This window comes from Bos javanicus, chromosome 14, assembly GCF_032452875.1.
Source record: "Bos javanicus breed banteng chromosome 14, ARS-OSU_banteng_1.0, whole genome shotgun sequence".
Taxonomy (NCBI): Eukaryota; Metazoa; Chordata; class Mammalia; order Artiodactyla; family Bovidae; genus Bos; species Bos javanicus.
The window spans coordinates 15,713,669-15,733,927 of record NC_083881.1 but is presented as its reverse complement, the minus strand read 5'-3'; the positions used below and the strand labels follow the sequence as shown (position 1 = coordinate 15,733,927).

Genomic DNA, 20,259 nt, shown 5'->3' with positions numbered 1-20,259 from the left:
GACTGCAGCCATGAAATTAAAAGACGCTTGCTCCTTGGAAGAAAAGCTATGAGAAACCTGGACAGCATATTCAAAAACAGAGAAATTACTTCGTTGACAAAGGTCCACCTAGTCAAAGCTATCGTTTTTTCAATAGTCATGTATGGATGTGAAAGTTGGATCATAAAGAAAACTGAGCACTGAACTGTGGTGTTGGAGAAGACTCTTGAGAGTCCCTTGGACTGCAAGGAGATCAAACCAGTCAATTTTAAAGGAAATCAGTCCTGAATATCCATTGGGAGGACTGATGTTGAAACTGAAACTCCAATACTTTGGCCACCTGATGCGAAGAACTGACTCACTGGAAAAGACCCTGATGCTGGGAAAGATTGAAGGCAGGAGGAGAAGGGGGACAACAGAGGATGAGATGGCTGGATGGCATCACCAACTCAATGGACATGAATCTGAGCAAGCCCTGGGAGTTGGTGATGGACAAGGAAGCCTGGCGTGCTGCAGTCCATGGGGTCACAAAGAGGTGGACACGACTGAGCGACTGAACTGACTGAAAGGACAGATCAAAGTGTGCAGGATGGAAACAGCAGAGCAGTGCAGGAAACGTGATATCACTAGTAGTATGAACTAGGAAGCAGAGGCTAAAACCTTGAGAAAATATACACAAAACTATCAAAGCAATGCAGTGTGGGCATACAGTATGCGCTCCTTGCCAGCTCCACCTCCTTTTCTGGCACAGTATAACTATGGGATTTCATACACCTGGGCAACAGCTTTGCTAGAGATCAGTGAGTCTCCCCTAAAATTACATGTGAAAATTGTAGACATGAGCATTTTTCTGAGGCAATTTTCAAAGGAGTCTATGATTCAAAAAAAAAAAAAAAAAAAATGCTATGGATATCTGAGCTAAGTGTTAGATAATATTTATGGAACTGAATGACCACAGCTCACAGAAGCAAACTACATAAATGAGAATATGTCTCTAATCAGAGTGACAACAAATACAGTTACAAGAAATTAATGCAAAGCTGAAAACAGTGCTGAAATATTTTAAAATATTAAATTTATATTTTTGCTCAAAATTTAAATGGAAAAACACTGAGGAATGGCTGAGGGAAGAAGCAGAGAAAAAGATCATGCAGACAATTACAAAGTGTAGAACTAAATCATGGGATTTTCTTGTGAACAGAATTCTGTACTCATTCTTGTACTCTGAACAAAGTAAATGCAACTAAAAAACTGTGGTTTATATTTATACCTTATCTGGTCCATAGATTCAACAGTAAATTTATATGCCCTCAATTTAAGAGAGAGCAGAACCTTAGTAACTTTATTGCTGACATTTAAATTACTTTGTAGTGGCCAACCTTAATAACCAAGGTGCTTTTGTGCATCATTAAAAGTAATTTCTATACTTACCACTCCACCTACACACCGATCTCTATTTCTTCTCATTATGTCTGTGAATTTAAAACAGAAATACCTTTTAGCAAATAGTTTGATTTCTGCAAATTCTTATATGATATTAGCTTTAGCTCACCCAAAAATTCAGCATGTGAGTTCCGACAATGAAGAAACATGGGTAATTTCGTTTGTTCTGACAGTTCAAACTGTTTTTCAAAATACCTGCATGATGCAAAAAAAAATTTTTTTTCCTCATTAAGAATTTTATTTTAGCATGAGAAAGATAATTGCCAAATGATTTTTAAGTTAAAGGACTTTTATTCTCTAGAAATTATAGAACAGAAATAGTGAATTCAGGCATTTAAAATACATCAGACCTAGCCAAAGGCTTTTATAAAGACTCCCTAAAGTGATACTTGATTTTCTGGGATTACAAAATTATTTTCAGAAATGTCTGTTAGTTTTTCCATTATAACTGCCAGGTAATTAGGTAGTTCTTTACCATCTCATTGCTGGAAGTAAAGAGCTATATAAGGTTTAAGTTTACAGTGATGGGGACTGTTTTCCCCCAAATAATTACTTTTAACTAGCTTTCTGACTAAATCCCAACAAATGAGGTGGACACCCCCCTAATACCCATGGATCCCTTCCCCCAAAGCAGGTGCTGGTGGCAGAAGAGACACGGCCAGCTCCTTGTCCCCAAAGCTGACTGGCCACCTCCAGTGGGAATCAACTCATCCCAGGGAGCAGCCAGGTGTTACACTCAGTGGTTTTCACGTGCTGTTATACAAGAAGTTACTGCCACTGAGCAAAAAGGAGGAGTCCCTGAAAAACAACGCAGAGGATTTATTAAACGAATGAGCACAAAAACTGCAATACTCTTTCAGAAAAATGAAAACTACATGATAAAGTGGCAGTCCTGAACATTTTAGAGGACTTTAGAAAAAGGTTTTTCAAGCACCTCATACCATTATCTCGTCTAATCCTCAAAGTAACCCTAGAATAGGAAAGAGCTGATGTCAGAGCGGGTATATGACCTTGTCTAAGATCACAACACAGAAGAGGCTTTCATATAATGACAATATCACAGGACATGACAGGGTGGAAGTTCATGTCTCCTTTCATTTCAGTGGTGGTCCCTCTCGATTTCATTAATGGTCATGCAATTTAAGCTCAACCAGGAGTTGCAGACAAGGGTTTAGCTTTTATTAAGGTGTTTGGAAGAACAACTTTTCTATTTAACTTAAATCTCCTTTGCTGTGTTTTCCTATATCCCATCTCCTAGAAATGCCAGACAACTATTTTACTAGAGCACCTCCTTTGTAAAACTCTTGACAGTCTTCAATTTTAAAATCAGAAATAGAAATGTACTTCTCAAAGAAACAGTCATCCTGAAGTTGGTGGTCTATGTATTATCCATCATTTTTTTGTTTTTTGTTTCAGATTCTGCTGGACTAGAATAAGTAAAATTACTTTCAGTTAATTATCATGGTGCTGAAACTTCACAGTGCAGGAAATATAAACAAACACTTGGTAATTACTACTAGTCATTACTTCCATAACCTCTAAAGTAATTCAAATGTCAGCAGTGAAGTGTTCTCTAGTCATTATGTAAACTTCACTCTGTATCTGGCTTCTGGCTACACACAGCCACACAACCAAGACACAGATTTACAGAATCTAATGTTCAGCTTGGAAATAAGCCTTCCTATCACAGAGGAGGCAAAAGCACAATTTATGAAAATAACAGATGCCCAATATGCTTACAGGGATTTTATATACTTTGAGGAAAGAAAGGTTGATGTGCTCAAGCTAATAACTAGGTATTATATAAGAAAACTAAGAGGTAAAACAAAATTCCTAATAATACAAATTGAGGATAATTGGTACTTAACATCCTATGACTACTGGCTTTAAAGGAAAAACAACCCACATTGGTAATGGAATAACAGAAGCTAAAGGGCAGGAAGTGGCACCTATTAAGAGACTTCTCAGCTTCTTTTATTTAGGGTTTTTAAAAATTCAGAAATGGGAATTAATCTTTACTTCAGTTAGATTTGCTCTTTTTAGCAAAGTTTTAATTTGCTTCTGGTTGTAGTACTGCTTCTTTGATTTCAGGGTCAACAAAAGCTAAGGACAAGAGCTTGAAAAGTTCAACTTCAGAGTACCAGTAATTATTACAGACATATCTTGTTTTATTGAGCTTCTCAGATACTGTTTTTTTTTTTTTTTTTTTTTTACAAATTGAAGGTTTGTGGCAACTCCACATGAAACAGGTCTATTGGTGCCATTTTTCCAATAGCATTTGCTCACTTTGTGTCTCTGTGTCACATTTTGATAATTCCTGTAATATTTCAAGCTTTTTCATGATCATATTTGTACTGTATTGTATTACCGTATTTTCATGATTGGATCTGTGACCAGTGATCTTTGATCTCACTATAATTGTAGTTTTGGGGTGCCACAAACCTTGCCCATACCAGACAGCAAAACTGATCAACAGTGTGTGTGTCCCCTCGGCTCTCTTCCTCTCCTTGAGCCTCTCTATTCCCTGAGACACAACAACATTGAAATTAGGCCAACTAATAATCCTACAACGAATGGCCTCTGAGTGTTCAAATAAAAGGAAGCATTTCGGGTCTCACACTTTAAATCAAAAGCTAGAAATATTTAAGATTAGCAAGGGAGGCACTTTTAAAGCCAAGACAGACCAAAAGCTAGGCCTCTTGAGTCAGTTAGCCAAGTTGTAAACGCCAAGTTAAAGTTCCTAAAGGAAACAAAAGTGCTATTCCCCTGAATACATAAATGATAAGAAAGCAACACAGCCTTACTGCTGACATGGAGAAAGTTTTAGTGGTCTAGATATTAGATCAAACCAGCCATAACATTCCCTTAAGCTAAACGCCTGATCCAGAGCAAGATCCTAATTAACTTCAGTTCTATGCAGGCTGAGAGAGGTGAGGAAGCTGCAGTAGGAAAGTCTGAGGCCAGCAGAGGGTGGTTTGTGAGGTTTAAGAAAACCTCTGTGTTATCTCTATAACATAAAAGTACAAGATGAAGTTTGGGGTGGCTGCAGCAATTCTTAAGACAACCACGAAGTCTGGTTTAAAGGTGGTTTAAGAGGGAGGGGACATAGGTATATCTATGGCTGATTCATGTTGATGCATGGCAGAAACCATCACAATATTGTGAAGGAATTATCCTCCAATTAAAAATAAATTTTTTTTAAAAAGTGCAAGGTGAAATAGCAAGTGCTCATGTAGAAGCTGCAGCAAGGTATCCAGAGATCTAGTGAAGATAATTAATGAAGGTCACTATACTCAACAACAGATTTTCAATGCAGATGAAACAGCTTTATGTTGAAAAAAAGATACCATCAAGGACTTTCATAGCTAGAGAGGAGAAGTCAATGCCTGGCTTCAAAGGATACACTCACACTCTTGTCAGAGGCTAATGCAACTAGTGACTTTTAAGTTGAAGCCAATATTCATTTACCAACGTGAAAATCCTAGGACCCTTAAGAATTATGCTAGGACTTCCCTGGTGGTCCAGTGGTTAAGACTCTCTGATTCCACTGCAGGGTGCATGGGTTTGATCTCTGGTCAGGGTAGTTCCTCATGCCACGTGATGTCGCCAAAACAGTGCGGGGGTGAGGGGTGGGAAGGGAAAGGAGAAAAAAAGAACTATGCTAAAAATCTACTCTGCCTATTCTCTACAAAGGGAATAACAAAAGCCTGCTGTTGCTACTGCTACTGCTAAGTCGCTTCAGTCGTGTCCGACTCTGCGACCCCATAGATGGCAGCCCAGCAGGCTCCTCTGTCCCTGGGATTCTCCAGGCAAGAATACTGGAGTGGCTTGCCATTTCCTTCTCCAATGCATGAAAGTGAAAGTGAAGTCACTCAGTCCTGCCCGACTCTTTGCAACCCCATGGACTGCAGCCTACCAGGCTCCTCCGCCCATGGGATTTTCCAGGCAAGAACACTGGAGTGGGGTGCCATTGCCTTCTCCGAACAAAAGCCTAGATGAGAGCATGTGTTTACAACATGGTTTACTGAATATTTTAAGTGCACTGCTGAAGACAATGCTCAGAAAGAGAGATCCCTTTCAAAATACTACAGTTCACTGACAATGCACCCGCTCACCCCAGAGCACTGATGGGGATGTACAATGAGATTCATGTTGTTTTCATGCCTGCTAACACAATATCCATTCTGCAGCCCATGGATCAAGGAGTAATTTTTACTTTCTAGTCTTATTATTTAAGAAAAACATTTTGTAAAGTTATAGCTGCCATAGATAATAATTCCTCTGATGGATCTGGCCAAAATAAACTGAAAACCTAGAAAGGATTCACCATTCTAGATGCCATTAAGAACACTCATGATTTGTGGGAAAAGGTCAAAATCTCAACATTAACAGGAGTTTTGAAAAAGTTGATTTCAACCCTCATAGATGACCCTGAGGGGTTTAAAACTTGAGTGGAGGAAGTAATTACAGATGTGATGAAAATAGCAAGAGAACCAGAATTAGAAGCAGGGCCTAAAGATGTGACTGAACTGCATCATCTTATGATAAAACTTTAATGGATGAGAAATTGCTTCGTATGGATGAGCAAAGAAAGTTGTTTCTTGAGATGAAATCTATTCCCGGTGAAGATGCCGTGAAGACTGCTGAAATGACATGACATAAACTGAGTTTGATAAAGTGGTGGCAGGGTTTCAGAGGCCTGACTCCTATTTTGAAAGAGGTTCTACTGTGGGTAAAATGCTCCCACACGACACTGCATGCTACAGAGAAACAGTTCGTGACAGAAGAGTCAATCAACGCAGCAAACGTCATCGTCTTATTTTAAGAAATTGCTGCAGCCACCACCCTGGTCAGTCAACAACCATCAACGCTGAGGCAAGACCTCTACCAGCAAAAAGCCAGCAAAAAGACTGGCTGAAGTCTCAGATGATGGTTAGCAGTGAAATGCTTAGCTTCATTTTTCAGCAATGAAGCATTTTTAAAGTCTGTATATTGTTTTTTAAGACATAATCCTATCACGTACTGGACAGACTACAACACAGTGTAAACCTAACTTTTATATGCACTGGGAAACTAAAACATGCCCGTGACTTGCTCTGTTGTGATGGTCTGGAACTGAACCCCTGATATCTCCGAGGAATGCCTGTAATTTGGCTTGATGTAAATCCAAAACCTAAGCATTCCAGCAGGACACCTTAATCCAGTGTTAATCCTGCCTCAGCCAAATGGGAGAGTGAGACACTCCATGCCATCAGCCCTTGTGTTCCTTAATGCCCCAAATGATTATTTTGAAATTCTGTCTGATGTCTGATTAAATATGACTGCACAGTATCAACATTCTAAAATCCCAAGAAAAATGCCCAAAGCAAATTCTTCCCACTCAAATGAACGTAACTCTTAACCTGCAACAAAAAAGGAGTGCAGCACCAGGCAAAGCAACCGAAAATGCAGGGTATGCTTAAAGGCTAATCTTTCCATATCCAAATCAGGCCTTTTCCTATCTACTTGCTTTTCAAAAGCCCCAAACAAAAACTATAGCCAGTGTCTTCTTTTAGGATGGCAGTATTTCTAACACTTATTCAGTACTGACTCTCTGTCGGGCACAGCACAAGGGACTTTACACACCCAGTGTTAAGAAAGGTAGGCACAGTATCCCCGCTTTGAAGACGAGGAAATTGAAATCTACGAAGGAAAACACCAAAAGGCAGGTATGATTCAAACATAAAGATCTGCTGACTCAAAAGGTCTTATTTTTAATACGACGTTATCTATTGCCTTTTTTTGTTTTTCAGGTATTTTGTCTAGCATAGTAGCAGGTTTGTTTGGTTTTTTTTTTTTGGTCTTGCCTCCTCCTTAATCCATTATACTAATTTATTTTCTATTTGTCTCTTCTCATACATCATTTTCTTGACTATACATTTTTACTTAAAAAAGCAAAACAATGACAAATTGCACACTAGTAATTGTGTCAGATGGACAACTGGCGTATGTAAGCACAGACCAAAGTCTAAATTCTTCCAACAGACTCAACAGTAAAAGCTGAATTATAAACTTTTTATCCATGATGCTCTATAGGCATCAGAAAGATGCCTCCCTCATTATTAAAAATTCTGTGCACATTTACATCATGCTCAGAGTACTGTGCTAGGTGGCATAGGAACTAGAACATGAGGAAGACTTGGTCTGTGCCTTTGAAGAACTCAGACGCTAATGCGTTGTGGGAGTGGAAGGGGTTAACACAAACCCACTTATTACAGTGTGAGAAATGCTGAAACAAGGACAGAGTGCTATGTGGCAGAGAATAGGGGTGATGCCGTCGGTACACCTTATGGGAAAGGAGGAAGCAAAGGCAGATAACATAGCTATCTATGACAACAATCCAAATACAATCACTACTGGTGAGTTTTTTTTTTAACTGTCATTTGATGTTTTATAAGAAAATGAAATCTCAAACTGAACTGCCCGTCTGTTTAAAACTTCTACAGTACTTTAGTTTGTCCTTAGCTTCACCTGCTCTGGAAGAGGCCTCGGTCACATCCTGTCACCTCAGCAAAGCCATCTGACTGCCCCAGAAAGTGAGTCCTTCCCTCTGCTGTTCACATACTTTCTGATAGCTTTTCCAACCAATTTAATTATTTATGTCCTCTACTGTCTGTAGAGGCATAAGAACCAACTCTTTTTTTAAAATTTTATTTATTTTAATTGGAGGATAATTTACAATATTGTGATGGCTTTTGCCATATTTATTCTTCTTTGTATCAGACCGAGGAGACACTTGATAATCATTTACTTAACCAATGGAATTTAACTCTCTCTTACAGGACAGCACCTGGACAATTGGCATGTGTGCTGAAGCATAAACTATACGTTGTTGTTTAGTTGCTAAGTCCTGTCTGACTCTTTCTGACCTCATGGACTGTAGCCTGTCAGGCTCCTCTGTCAGTGGGATTTCCCAGACAAGAATACCGGAGAGGGTTGCCATTTCCTTCTGCAGGGGATCTTCCCAACACAGGGCAGCTCTCGAACCTGAGTCTCCTGCACTGGCGGGCGGGTTCTTTACCACTGACCCACCACAGGCGCCCATGAACTATGCACTGCTATACATATACTGTTTTTAAGTTCCAATCTCAAGATGATGGTGAAGTATCCACAGAGCTGATACTATCAGTGTTTTCATGTAACACATGCAAAAATCAGGTTTAAAGCATTTCGGCTGCATATCAGAATCAGTTTATGTCATCTGGATAAAGTCAAGGGCAAGAAATCTTGGGGGACTCTGCCACTGCCCTTGATGATCACACCACATGATCTGTTCACTTCCTGAGGCTCATCTCGACCAAAAACAGCCATGAAAGTGGAGGTATTATGACCTGCAGGCTTAACCTAAGAAACTATTACAGACAACTGCTCCTCTATTTAAGTGTGAATGTGTGAACTTCTAAGGTTAAGTGAACTGACCTACATGGTATTCAGAAGAGGTACAGAGATTTAGTAATCCTACCAGTAATCAGTCAGTGTCCCTGAAAAAACACAGCAAATAACAAGCTACCAACTAAACAGCTCTGAAAGGCTCTATTACCATGGAGCCTGAAAGGAAAGGTCCATAGAACATCACCCCATCGTGTCAGGTGGTTATGGTCCTTCAGGAATTCTGGACCCTGGAGTCCAGGGTACGACAGACTCGCTGTCAGTCTGCTCCTCACTGCAGGCACTTCACGTGGGCCAGACACACTGGGGCTGTCGTGTGCAGGCAGGGGAGCGCAAGAGGAAGCACACTTCCGGCAGGCATAATTTACAAAGCCCCTTCAGGCCACCAAGCACTGGCTTAATCCAAGATCATATGACAAAAATGGCTATTAAATATTATGAGCAAGCTAGACAGTATCTGAAGAGAGAATCTGATCCAGACTCCTCTGTCTTGTTTGAGAACCTAAGCAGGATGAAGGGCTGTTTATTCTTAAATGCTTGAGGAGCAGATATTACACCTTATTTATAGTTCTGTATGCTATGAGTTCCCAGCAGGTTCTGGCACATACCACTCCATAAATATTCACTGAATAGATGAATACCTAAATTAGCCTCCTCCAGAAGCTCATTCTGTTTTACCATCTGATAATACACTGTACCTGAAACTCAACAAAATGCTTAGGTCCTAAATTAAGCCCATGACACAATTTTTCTTTTCAGCCTTCAACACAACCCAACAGTCTGGCGACAGGAACTCCAACTAACAGCTATAGGCGAGGCTATTATAGGAGGTCTCTGAAGCTTGTGAGCTTGGCGTTTTCTCAGAAGACACCACTCTCAACATGGCTCCTACAAAAGGATTCGCAACTTCCAATCACAATATCCAAAGCCCAACAAGAGTGAAATATGCTTTTGTAGCTTTGGTAATTGACCCTATACTCTTTTTTAAAAATATCTTTTAAGTCATATGCCCCACAACTGAATTTATTTCACTGGAATTGTTCATGTATGAATGCACTTATTATCAAACAAACAAAAATCAAAAGTCTAGCATCTAAAAATCATCCCTGTTTCTAATAAATTAGATGGTTAAACCAATAGGGAACTGCATTCTTCCACCCCTCACAAATTCCATACAAGCGTGCATGGAATCTGTTTCGCTTAACTTCTTATATACAAAAGGGGAAAAAAAAAACTCTGAAGCTTAACCTAACTACATTCTGAACTGATAAAAACTGTTTAAAAACCACCCTTAAGATTTTACAAAAATTTCTAAAGACAATAAATTTCCTTACTTGAGCTGAGTATCTTTGGAACAAAACTGTAGTCGGTCAAAATCTTTAAAAGATAAAAAAGAATCAAGAATTACTCATGACTTGTAAAGAACAAATCAGCTATTTTCCTAAACTGAGTCACTCGAACGGGATGAGTTGACACTGACCAAGTCCACATTCCCCTATGGCTACAACTTTCCCCTTGTTGCTTTCAGCAAGATTCAGCAACTCCATCAGGTAATGATCAGGGTCATTCTTTTCGAATTCATCACATCTTGTAGGATGACACCCAACGGTGCTGAAAAACATATCTAGCACAAAATAATGCTTAGGATTATTTTCAAAGTATTTTTTCCGTATTTATATTTAATATGAAAAAAGAATATCACATAATTTCAACTGGTCCATTTTTAACAATACCCATAAACTAGTCAAACTATCAGAAATGCACTAGATTAATCATAAGAATTTTTGGAATACTAATGCCAATTTTGGACATGAATATGAAAACTGCTTTAACATGCAGAGGAGTGGAAGAACCGAGAACTTTTAAAAGCCTATCTGTTTGGGGATAACAAGTAAGGAAGGTACTATGGAAGTAATATTATGTATGGAAGGTAATATTCTTATACACATCAAAAGCCTCTGGGAAGATGTTTTTAGGACTTTAATCACTAAAGTGTCAGTGAATCCTAAAGTATGCATTTTCAAAAGATTTTAATAAATAACAGCTTTTAATGAATAAATCAGTATTTTGAAAAATAACATGGAATGCCTAATTCTTTAGTGTCAAGCACATGAAGTATGCTCCTGGCCCCTCCCCAGCAAAAACAAACAACAAAAAGGTTAAGTAAATAAACACCAGATAAAGGAGGGTGTTTTATATAACTAGGGTTCTTGTAGGAATCAACTCCAAAACTTTATGTTCATATGCCTGTATTTATTTAGCCTATAAAGTGAGCATATGAAGGGTTATATACTAAATTATTACTTGCATTCCTGGGGTCTTACACGGTGTCTCTGATCTGAATGATAAATATTTTAATAAATGATCTTTTGTAGCTTAAGTTAAAGAGCAAATAAAAAGCAACTCATATCTTAAACATATTACAGTATACACACAAAAATTCTGTATCGGGAATATCTGAGGTTAAATTCTATGCCTAGTGAACTTAATTCTCATTAACTGAAATCTTAAAATAATCCTTATTAAATACAAGAGGGCTCATCTGATATGACAATGGGCACTTTGAATCTTTTCATCTTAATCAGTCTATCTTCCTGCTGTGTCTACAGTCATGATCTGCTGTATCTGTACCTGAGGCAGTTCTCAGAAAGACTTCTTCAAAATAACTTAATTCACATTGTGGGAGGTAAAAGTAATATGAGGATACCATTTGTTTGTGCCAAATGCAGTGCATCTTTACTGTCTTGTAGATTTCCACCTGTAATCATAAACTGAAACAGAAAGGAATAAAATAAGTCCACTTTAACAGAGTGTCAACAAGCTTCCCAAACATGCTTTCCTGCTTTTTTTCCCAAAACGCTTCTCTCTCTTCGACTGTCACACACCAACCTGCAGAACTCAACTGGTCACTTTTTAAAACTGAGGTTTATTTAACTTACAAGCAGTAGCTACTAAGTGCCCTGATATCACACTATGGAACTTAAATCTTCATATATATATGTCTCTGTGTGTGTATATATATGTATATATATATATAGTTTATTTACTCATTATTTTTATTTTTGGCTGGGTTGGTCTTCATAGCTGTGCGGGCTTTTTTCTAGTTGTGGTGAGCGGGGGCTGTGCTCTGGTTTTGGTGGCGGAGTTTCTCATTGTGGGGGAGTGTCTTGTTGCAGAGCCTGGGCTCTATCTAGGGTGTGTGGGCTCAGTAGTTGCGGCTCCCAGCTCTAAAGCACATGCTCATCCAGTGGTTTAGCTGCTTCACGGCATGTGGGATTTCCCAGATCAGGGATCGAACTTTTGTCTTCTGCACTGGCAGGTGGATTCTTTACCACTGAGCTACCAGGAAGCCTTATGGAACTCAAATCTTATTCCCTGTGCTCATGTGTGGGCTAGCTTGCTACTTTAAAAAATGCCAGTTAAAGAGAAATATCTATTCAAACAATTTGACACTGAGCTAAAATTCATTTGCTTAGAACTCTGTAAAAGTAGTAGGAATTCTCCTGATTATCAAATTATTACCACAAAAATTAAAGTGTTCTCACAGTTGCTTGAAATGTACATAGTATAAAAGCTAAACACAGTGATTAGAGATATATCTTTTTGATGACTGCTTGCTGCTGCTGCTAAGTCGCTTCAGTCGTGTCCGACTCTATGCGACCCCATAGATGGCAGCCCACCAGGCTCCCCCGTCCCCGGGATTCTCCAGGCAAGAACACTGGAGTGGGTTGCCATTTCCTTCTCCAATGCATGAAAGTGAAAAGGGAAAGTGAAGTCGCTCTGTCATGTCTGGCTCCTAGCGACCCCATGGACTGTAGCCTGCTTACTTCTACCCAAAGCTAAATTATGTTATAAAATCTACTAATAGTTGCCCCTTAAGAAACCTAGTAATTCAGATGGATTTTAAAAAACTTCTTCAAGAAGACTTGGCCATTTACTAAATTTCTGATCACATGGAAGAACCACCCACAAGGTGTGTGTCACTTAAACTGATGAGAACATAAAATTTTGACATTTTATTTCATTAACTTGCTAATATAACAATACATATCACAAAATGCTAAGTGTGGCATTGGCTCTTTCTCATTGCAGTATTTTAACCAATATTTAGGTGTTTTTTTTTAAATCATAATAACAAAAATGAAACGTTACCTTTTTAACACCAATCTGAACAGCTCTCTCTATTACGTCCTGTAAGTCATCTGCAAGAGATGAAGCCCACATTAAAATCTGGTAAATAAAAACTCACTTACCTATAATTTAATTATCCTATATTGAATACATAGAAATCACAGTTACTAAATCCAAGTGAAATCAATACTATTTGATAAGTGCTTATCATATAATAAGACCTAGCAATACCTTAAGAAAAAAAAAAAGAAACCCATATAAGGCAAAATAGGTGAACTGTACTTCTGTTTTGTTGATCAAAAGGGCGAAAAGTCTGTTTGGGTTTACGGTTTGCTTTTTTTTATTTAGAAGCTTTTATTTCAATAATAGTAAATGGAAACTATACTGATTTACAATAGGCCTGCACCTCTACCTGATACTGCTGTTAGTTTCTAACTGGCCCAAATCTTAATTTTCTCATTTAGGCACATCTTTATAAACTTTTTTGGACCCTGATATTCAGGGTAAGTTAACTTCTTCCTTGGGGCAGTTTAGTATGAAAATTATGTTCACTGGCTAGCTTCCTTTAACTAAAGGCGTCTAGACTCTCAGGCAACCTGTCCTAGCTTGAGACCATACTTTATATAGATATTTAAGTGAATCACAGTATAAGGGAGGGAGATAATCCAGCAAGTTGGAATGTACTGTATGAACATACCATACATTTCTGCCATCACACATAGTCAAACACTAGATAAGGAGGCCTACAGTTAAGTACCAAATTACTCTTCCCAGACTGCTGCCCTCAGACACAAAGATGTACACTGGTATCCCCAGAAATCTGAAATGAACCCACACAAAAAGCAAATTAACAGATTATTACCTATGTGGTCCCACTGTCAAATTATAAAGCAATTCCACTATTAAAATTATAGGAAGCAGTTAATGGGACTACGAGAAAAGCTTCGTCCCACATACAGTAATATTCATCTAGTTTTCCATTCATCTATCAGCTGTTTTCACAAGATTAGCATTAAAAAAAACACAACCCCAAACACATCTAACCCTCAAATCCCCGCCCACACCAAATACTGGTCTTTGTCCATTCTGAGAGGACAGGATGTCCCAAGAGTGACGGAGGTGGGAGCCAATTCCCCTACAGCCTTCTTCAACCACCCCATCAACTGCTCTTCATTTCTCGAACTACCTTTCTTTTCCAAAGAGGTAATGCTGAGGTCAGTCAGAAAGGCTTTCTGAGAAGCCTGCCCTGGATTTCTGCGTCTGCTCCAGTCGTTTCACGATGAACCGGCTTGTATCAATGAAGCGCTCAACGCAGTTCACGAGACAGGCCTCAGCCCGGCTGTCCAACCTTGGTCCAGGCTTGTCCACGCACTTCTCCCAGCAAAGTTCCGTCATCTGGTGCACCAGCTGCTGGAAGCGCTGCTTCTGGGTCTCTACCTCGATGAAATGCCGCAGCTGCGGGTCGACTGCGCCCATACCCAACGCGGAGGAGGACGACGACGAGGGATCCATCCCAGCGCCGCCCCGCGGCCGGAGACAGACGCCGCGCCAACTCACGTGCCTCCGCGGCGGAACCGGAAGCACTATGGCTTGCCTTTTATGCATATGGTTATCTCAATTTCTATGTTCAAAGTTTTATACTTTATAACATTTTGTGACAATAGCTAGTTTACACATGTTCATGATCGTGGTTTACCAATATAGCTGATATGGGTTTCACTTCGTTTAGTTTTATCCAAGACGCACAATAAATCCTTTAATATTTCAATTTTAAGGGTGGGTTAAGCTTTTTATGCTCTTGAGTCAGAATATGTCTTCATAAATAGCTTAACAAAAGAAAAGTTTACCTTGATGCTTTTGAACCCCCCTATAAATTCCTCTGAACATAGGATCTGTCAAGTTGATACCAATATCTGTGGAAAGCAAAAACAAAACATATAATCATGCAGGGCCTCTATTTGAAATTTTTACTTTAAATAAAAGGTCCAGTTACTAACTTTTTCATTCACACAAAATCTAAGTGCCTATTGCTTGTCAGTCACTGTGCTAGACACTTGGGATACCAAGATGAAAGCCAGTAGTCCTGCTCTCAAGAAACTCACTGCAGAACTGGGAAGGCACACCCCTTAATAGCCAATTAAGACATTACAATTAGGGGACTTCCCTGGTGGTCCAGTAGTCAAGAATCTGCCTTGCAATGCAAGAGATGCAAGTTCGATCCCTGGTTGGGGAACTAAGATCCCACATGCCATGAAGCAACTAAGCCCACCAGCCACAACTAGAGAGTCCAGAGATTCAGGGTGCCACAACTACGATCTGACACAGGATCTTAAATATTGAAATAAACAAGCTGATTTTTTTTAAATAAAGAAATCACAAGAAGATACTAGCACTGTGGGACACACAAGAGGACCACCCAACTTAGTCTGCTAGTTAGTCCAGAAGAAGCTTCCAGAAAGAAGCACTTCTTGAACTGAATCTTCAAGGATGAGTTGGGGAGTTACCCAGCAGAAGACAGGAAACTCCAGATAAGAGGAAGCAGCAGAAACAAAGCATCTGGGGTCTGAAATAGCACAGTGATAGTGAAGAGATGGGAGTGACCAGAAAAGGGCAGACTCAACCATGTTACAGATACTTGTCTTTAAAACACCAGATGCACCAAGAAGCGCTGATGGCTTCCAAGACTGGAATTCTGGACCTCTCGTTCTGGTGTCTTTGTAGAAGGTGGGATCTGAATGGGGCAAATGGAGTCAGGATAGTTCATCTGGAAACAGTCAAGAGTTCCTACTTGCAATGAAGAGAACCTGAATTAGGGTTATACAAGTGGAGATGCAGAGAGGGCAATAAATTATTGTCTTTATTCACCAAATAGTTATGAATACCAATACTATGCCAAATATTATGTAAAGAGTTAGGGGGTACAGAAATGAACAAGACCTGTCACTTGGTCCCAGCCTTCTAGGAATTTACAGTCTATATAGGAACTGCAAATAACATTTGTGATATAAAATAAAGTGGTTTGACAGAAAACAAAATTATGTAATACAATTATCCTTCAATTAAAAAAAAAATAAGCTGGACTGTAAGCAACATGAGGCAAGACGTGTTTATCTTCTTCAATGCTCTATCCCTAGAACCTAGCATAATGGTTGGTATATAGTAGGAGCTTTATATACGTTTAAGCCTATAAATAATCACTTTACAGCTTTGTGCTTCAGAGTGCCAAGAAGGAGCATAGTTTTGGCAAGAATGATGAAAAGGCTCCACAGAAGATCGAGATCTTGTAGAAAGCTAAAGCTTAAACGCTGACAGACAGAAAGGGCATCCTGCATACAGGGGTGTGTAGAAGTCTGGAAGAGATTCACTGTGCTGTAGAGGTTCACAGTGGAGAGTGATTTTACAGTCCCTCTCTTCTTTTAACCTCTCCCCTCCCTGCCAACCCCTGCCCCCAACATCCAGCAATGTCTGTATTCATTTCTAGTCGTCACACTGAGGGGAGCGCTCCTGACAGTTCCTAAGAGATAGAGCTGGTTGACCCCACAGGATCAACCTGAGGTTGAGGTAATTGTTATTAATTACTGCCAGCTGCTCTCTCACTGGTTCATCTGATGGGAGTGAGCACAGAGGCTACTAGATGGGCATCTTCTAAACCTCTGCTTTTCAAACGAGGGGTATTCCAGAGTATGTAACACCCTGAGATTTCCTGGAGTATCCATTTTACTTTGGAAAATCTTGGGGATAACATAGCCTTTAATTTTAGAAGGGCACTATATTATTTCAAAGTTAAACACAAGACATCCAGAGAAGTTCTGTAAATGCATCAAGATTTACATACCACTGCCGCCACCCCTATCACCCGGAGGTATATCCTTCACTCTGGGTCCTTAAGTGACCTTTGGTGGGTGAGTTTTAGAGCAGGAGGGCTTCCCTGGTGGCTCAGCTGGTAAAGAATCCACCTGCAATGTGTAAGACCTGGATTCAATCCCTGGGTTGGGAAGATCCCTTGGAGAAAGGAATGGCTACCCACTCCAGTATTCTGGCGTGGAGAATTCCATGTACAGAGGAGCCTGGTAGGCTACAGTCCATGGGATTGCAAAGAATCAGACTGAGTGACTTTACTTTTTAGAGCAGAAACTCACCATCATTGAAAAGGGAGCTTCCACTCCATTCCAAATTTTACCACTTTGCAATGATTAAGCATAGATTCTTATTGCTATTCAGATTGAGAAGACGGTCACTTGTGGTATGATATGCAGACAATGTCACAGAAATTAGTCTCAAGTATAACCTAAGACACAATGTTGAAGTGTCTCCTAGGAGGGAGCAATATTTCCCATAAAACACAAATACTTCTGCTTCCTGCCCTCCTTCCCCAGATTAGAAACACAGGCAGCCATTGGTTATGCAATTTGAAAAGGGGGTAATGTAGGATTACAACCTGGGGATAGTTAGCTGTCCTAAATAAAAATCTAAGGTTGCTTTTATAACACTGGTTTAATTTTTCTATTATTAAAAAAAAAAAAAAAGTTGGCCATGCCGTTTGGCTTATGGGATCTCAGTTGCCCAACCAGGGACTGAACCTCAGCCATGGCAGTGAAAGCACTGAATTCCACCCACTAGACCACCAGGGAACTTCCTCCACTGGTGTAATTTTTCATGCAACTGCTACATGTAAAGCTTGTTCATGGAACAACTGTCCATGGGTCTAACAGGTTGTTTTCCAAAGTACTGCTCATGAATACTACAGGCAGAAATTTGTGTAGTGGGTCATAGGCAGAACTTTTTAAACGGCATGGAATAAACTCACATAACAAAGACAGAATGCATAGTATGATCCCATTTTTGTTATAAAAAGACACATCTGATATGTTTGCCTATTTTTATGTCTGTATAAATTTAAAAATTATGGAAGGATATAAACTTTAAACATTGTTTACCCCTGGAGAGTGGAAATGAAGAGCATACAGAAAGAAATATGTTTCAATTAAACCCACCTTCTGTAAGAAGTCTTTTCTAGCTTATCTGGTTGAGATTCCTTTATCAATTTTCTTACCACCTATACTAAAATTACACATCTTTTACCCACTCATTCATACTTCCACTGAACAGTCACTGTACTAAATAAGCCCCTGGGAAACAAAGACAAATACCACAAATACCACCAAGTATCTGCCTTAAAAGAGTGTAGACTAATGGGAAAGGCAGATATATAAGTATTTTAATTATAAAATAATGTGGTAAAGTAAAGGGTAGGTAAAAATCAACCAGGCAAGAGGATGTCAGAGACAGAAGGGACATTATGGTCCCAAACTGCCACTCTAAAACCTTTTCAGAAGGAAGAAACAGCACCTCCAAGTGTTTACAGAGCATAAAAAGGATGCGGTTGGAAAAGCGGGCAGGGCCAGACCACAGAAAGGCTTTGTATGCTATTCTGTGTGCTAGGTCGCTTCGGCTGTGTCTGACCCTTTGTGACGCCACGGAGTGTAGCCCATCAAGCTCCTCTGTCCGTGGAATTCTCCATGCTAGAATATACTGGAGTGGGCTGCCATTTCCTTCTGCAATGCTATGTTAAGGCACTTCAACTATGCTGAGGACAGTAACTAAAAGATCTGAAGCAGAAGAAACATGTAGCTGACTTTTTATACAGACCACTCTGGAGGCTAGAGAAAGGATTAAAGAGACATAACTCGAGGCAAGGATTAAGTTTTTATTACAAATGCACAACTTTTAAAAAGTGTGTTTCCTTTTCTTTGTGGAGGGTTTCGTGGCTCTCACCCCATCTACCCCATCAATTATATCACAGATTGTAATAAAGAGGCTGAGAGACACTGCACCTGCAAAGTGTCTCCAACTTCTGAGGACCTACCTGTCCCCCACCCCAGGCTCTCCCACAGTATTTTAAGAAACCTCTTTCGTGGCACTTTAAGGTGCCACTTAAACACTCTCCGCTGCATTCGCTTTGACTGTACATACCTCTCCAGCCTGAAAACTAACTGTACCACTAGATTCTTTATAATTCCACATACTTAGCACAATATCTTTGTAAAAAAAATGCTGCCCAAAACAACTCTTAGATCTAAGTTTATAATCCTAACCTCTTTGAATGCAAGACATTTCCAACTGACCAGTAACTGTCTCCACCTGATGTCCTGTAAGATTCTCACATTTACCTAATACAAATGGATTTCCTTACGTCTCCCACCCACTTCAGGCTTCCATTTCATATTGAGGTATTTATCCCAACCCTGAATCATGTTTACTCTCCCTTACTTGTAAACTCTCAGCCACTAAACGCTGCATCTGTACCTCTTCCCCATTTCTCTCTCCCTTTCCAATGCCCTTGCTCAAGTTCCGATATGCTTCCCTGCCTCTCCCTGTGAGCTACCAAACCTACACAACAGCTGTCATTTTCCCACTTCAAGTGGCTAGAAAGTTCACAAAGAAGGCACATGCCCTGCTTTACCCACTGCTGTATCCCACAGCCCAAGGCTCCCAATGTGAAACTGGCATCCAATGATTTGCTTAAGGAATGCTCCTTGTCAAAAGCCTCCAGTGAACCTCCACTCTATACACAGTAAAATTAAACTCAGCAACACATTCAATTCCCAAGTCAGCTTTCCAATCCTAGCTCCCAATATCCGTGCCCTCCCCTCGCCCCCGCCCCCGACCTTTCCTGAGTGCGTGGTACTAAATGCGCGTACTCCTTTAGTTCCTGTCGAATTCTTCCTCTCTTGTTCTACCGATGCTGAAAGGTTAGTGTACTTGCCAAGTACACAACTTGTTTCTCTTCCCATTGTCTTCCAGTTTCCCCACCAGATGGTGATGCCAGCAGATTAAGGACAGATCTGTGTTCCTAGGACGATGCCTGGCCCACCAGAGGCGCTCAGTAAATGTTATATGAACTATGATACGAATACAGTGAGTGAACACGTCCCTCGAAGCCATACCCGTCCTCCTCTCCGCCAAACAAGCGGGAAGGGGTGGAAGGTGCACGTAGGCTAGAAGCGAATACAAAGTCTGGCTTTGAGTTTTTTAGTGGTTGTTCTTTTTTTCTTTTTATTGAATACAACAACATATTGGAAAGAGCACAAGTCATAACTGCGAAGTTCGTCAATTTTCACAAATAAGTACACCGGTGAAGCCAGCACCCAGACTGAGCACCAGAACATTACCAGCACCCAGAGGCCTCCCCGCGCCCTCTTGCGCGGAGTGCACGTTCAACCCGGCAAAGAGCTGGAGAGCTCACGTCCTGGGCCCTCTAGCAGCGGTGCGCGATGC

At 40.1% G+C, this 20,259-nt stretch overlaps 2 protein-coding genes across 5 annotated transcripts in view; both read right to left on the bottom strand.

The window, feature by feature from the left end:
* TATDN1 (TatD DNase domain containing 1) overlaps nt 1-20,259 on the bottom strand; it is a 31,420-nt gene that overhangs the window by 11,050 nt on the left and 111 nt on the right. The window contains exons 2-8 of one of the 4 annotated variants that reach the window (XM_061438654.1): nt 14,829-14,894; nt 13,003-13,052; nt 11,558-11,621; nt 10,331-10,474; nt 10,185-10,227; nt 1,532-1,617; nt 1,411-1,451 (exon numbers count right to left, since the gene is read on the bottom strand). In XM_061438654.1, the coding sequence (XP_061294638.1) occupies nt 1,411-1,451; nt 1,532-1,617; nt 10,185-10,227; nt 10,331-10,474; nt 11,558-11,621; nt 13,003-13,052; nt 14,829-14,894 (494 nt within the window). Of the gene's footprint in view, nt 1-1,410; nt 1,452-1,531; nt 1,618-10,184; nt 10,228-10,330; nt 10,475-11,481; nt 11,622-13,002; nt 13,055-14,167; nt 14,188-14,828; nt 14,895-20,259 lie in introns of those variants that run through there. The other 3 variants (XM_061438652.1, XM_061438653.1, XM_061438651.1) reach the window with 3 other exon arrangements.
* On the bottom strand, nt 13,003-14,822 carry LOC133260373 (mitochondrial import inner membrane translocase subunit Tim8 A-like). Its single transcript, XM_061438658.1, has 2 exons — nt 14,168-14,822; nt 13,003-13,052 (listed from the first exon to the last, which is right to left on the bottom strand). The coding sequence occupies exon 1, from the start codon at nt 14,584-14,586 to the stop codon at nt 14,197-14,199; it is 390 nt and encodes a 129-aa protein (XP_061294642.1). The 5' UTR covers nt 14,587-14,822; the 3' UTR covers nt 13,003-13,052; nt 14,168-14,196.

Coding starts and splice junctions, on each gene's coding strand:
- LOC133260373 (XM_061438658.1), bottom strand. CDS start 14,586: ATGCATAAAAGGCAAGCCATAGTGCTTCCGGTTCCGCCGCGGAGGCAC.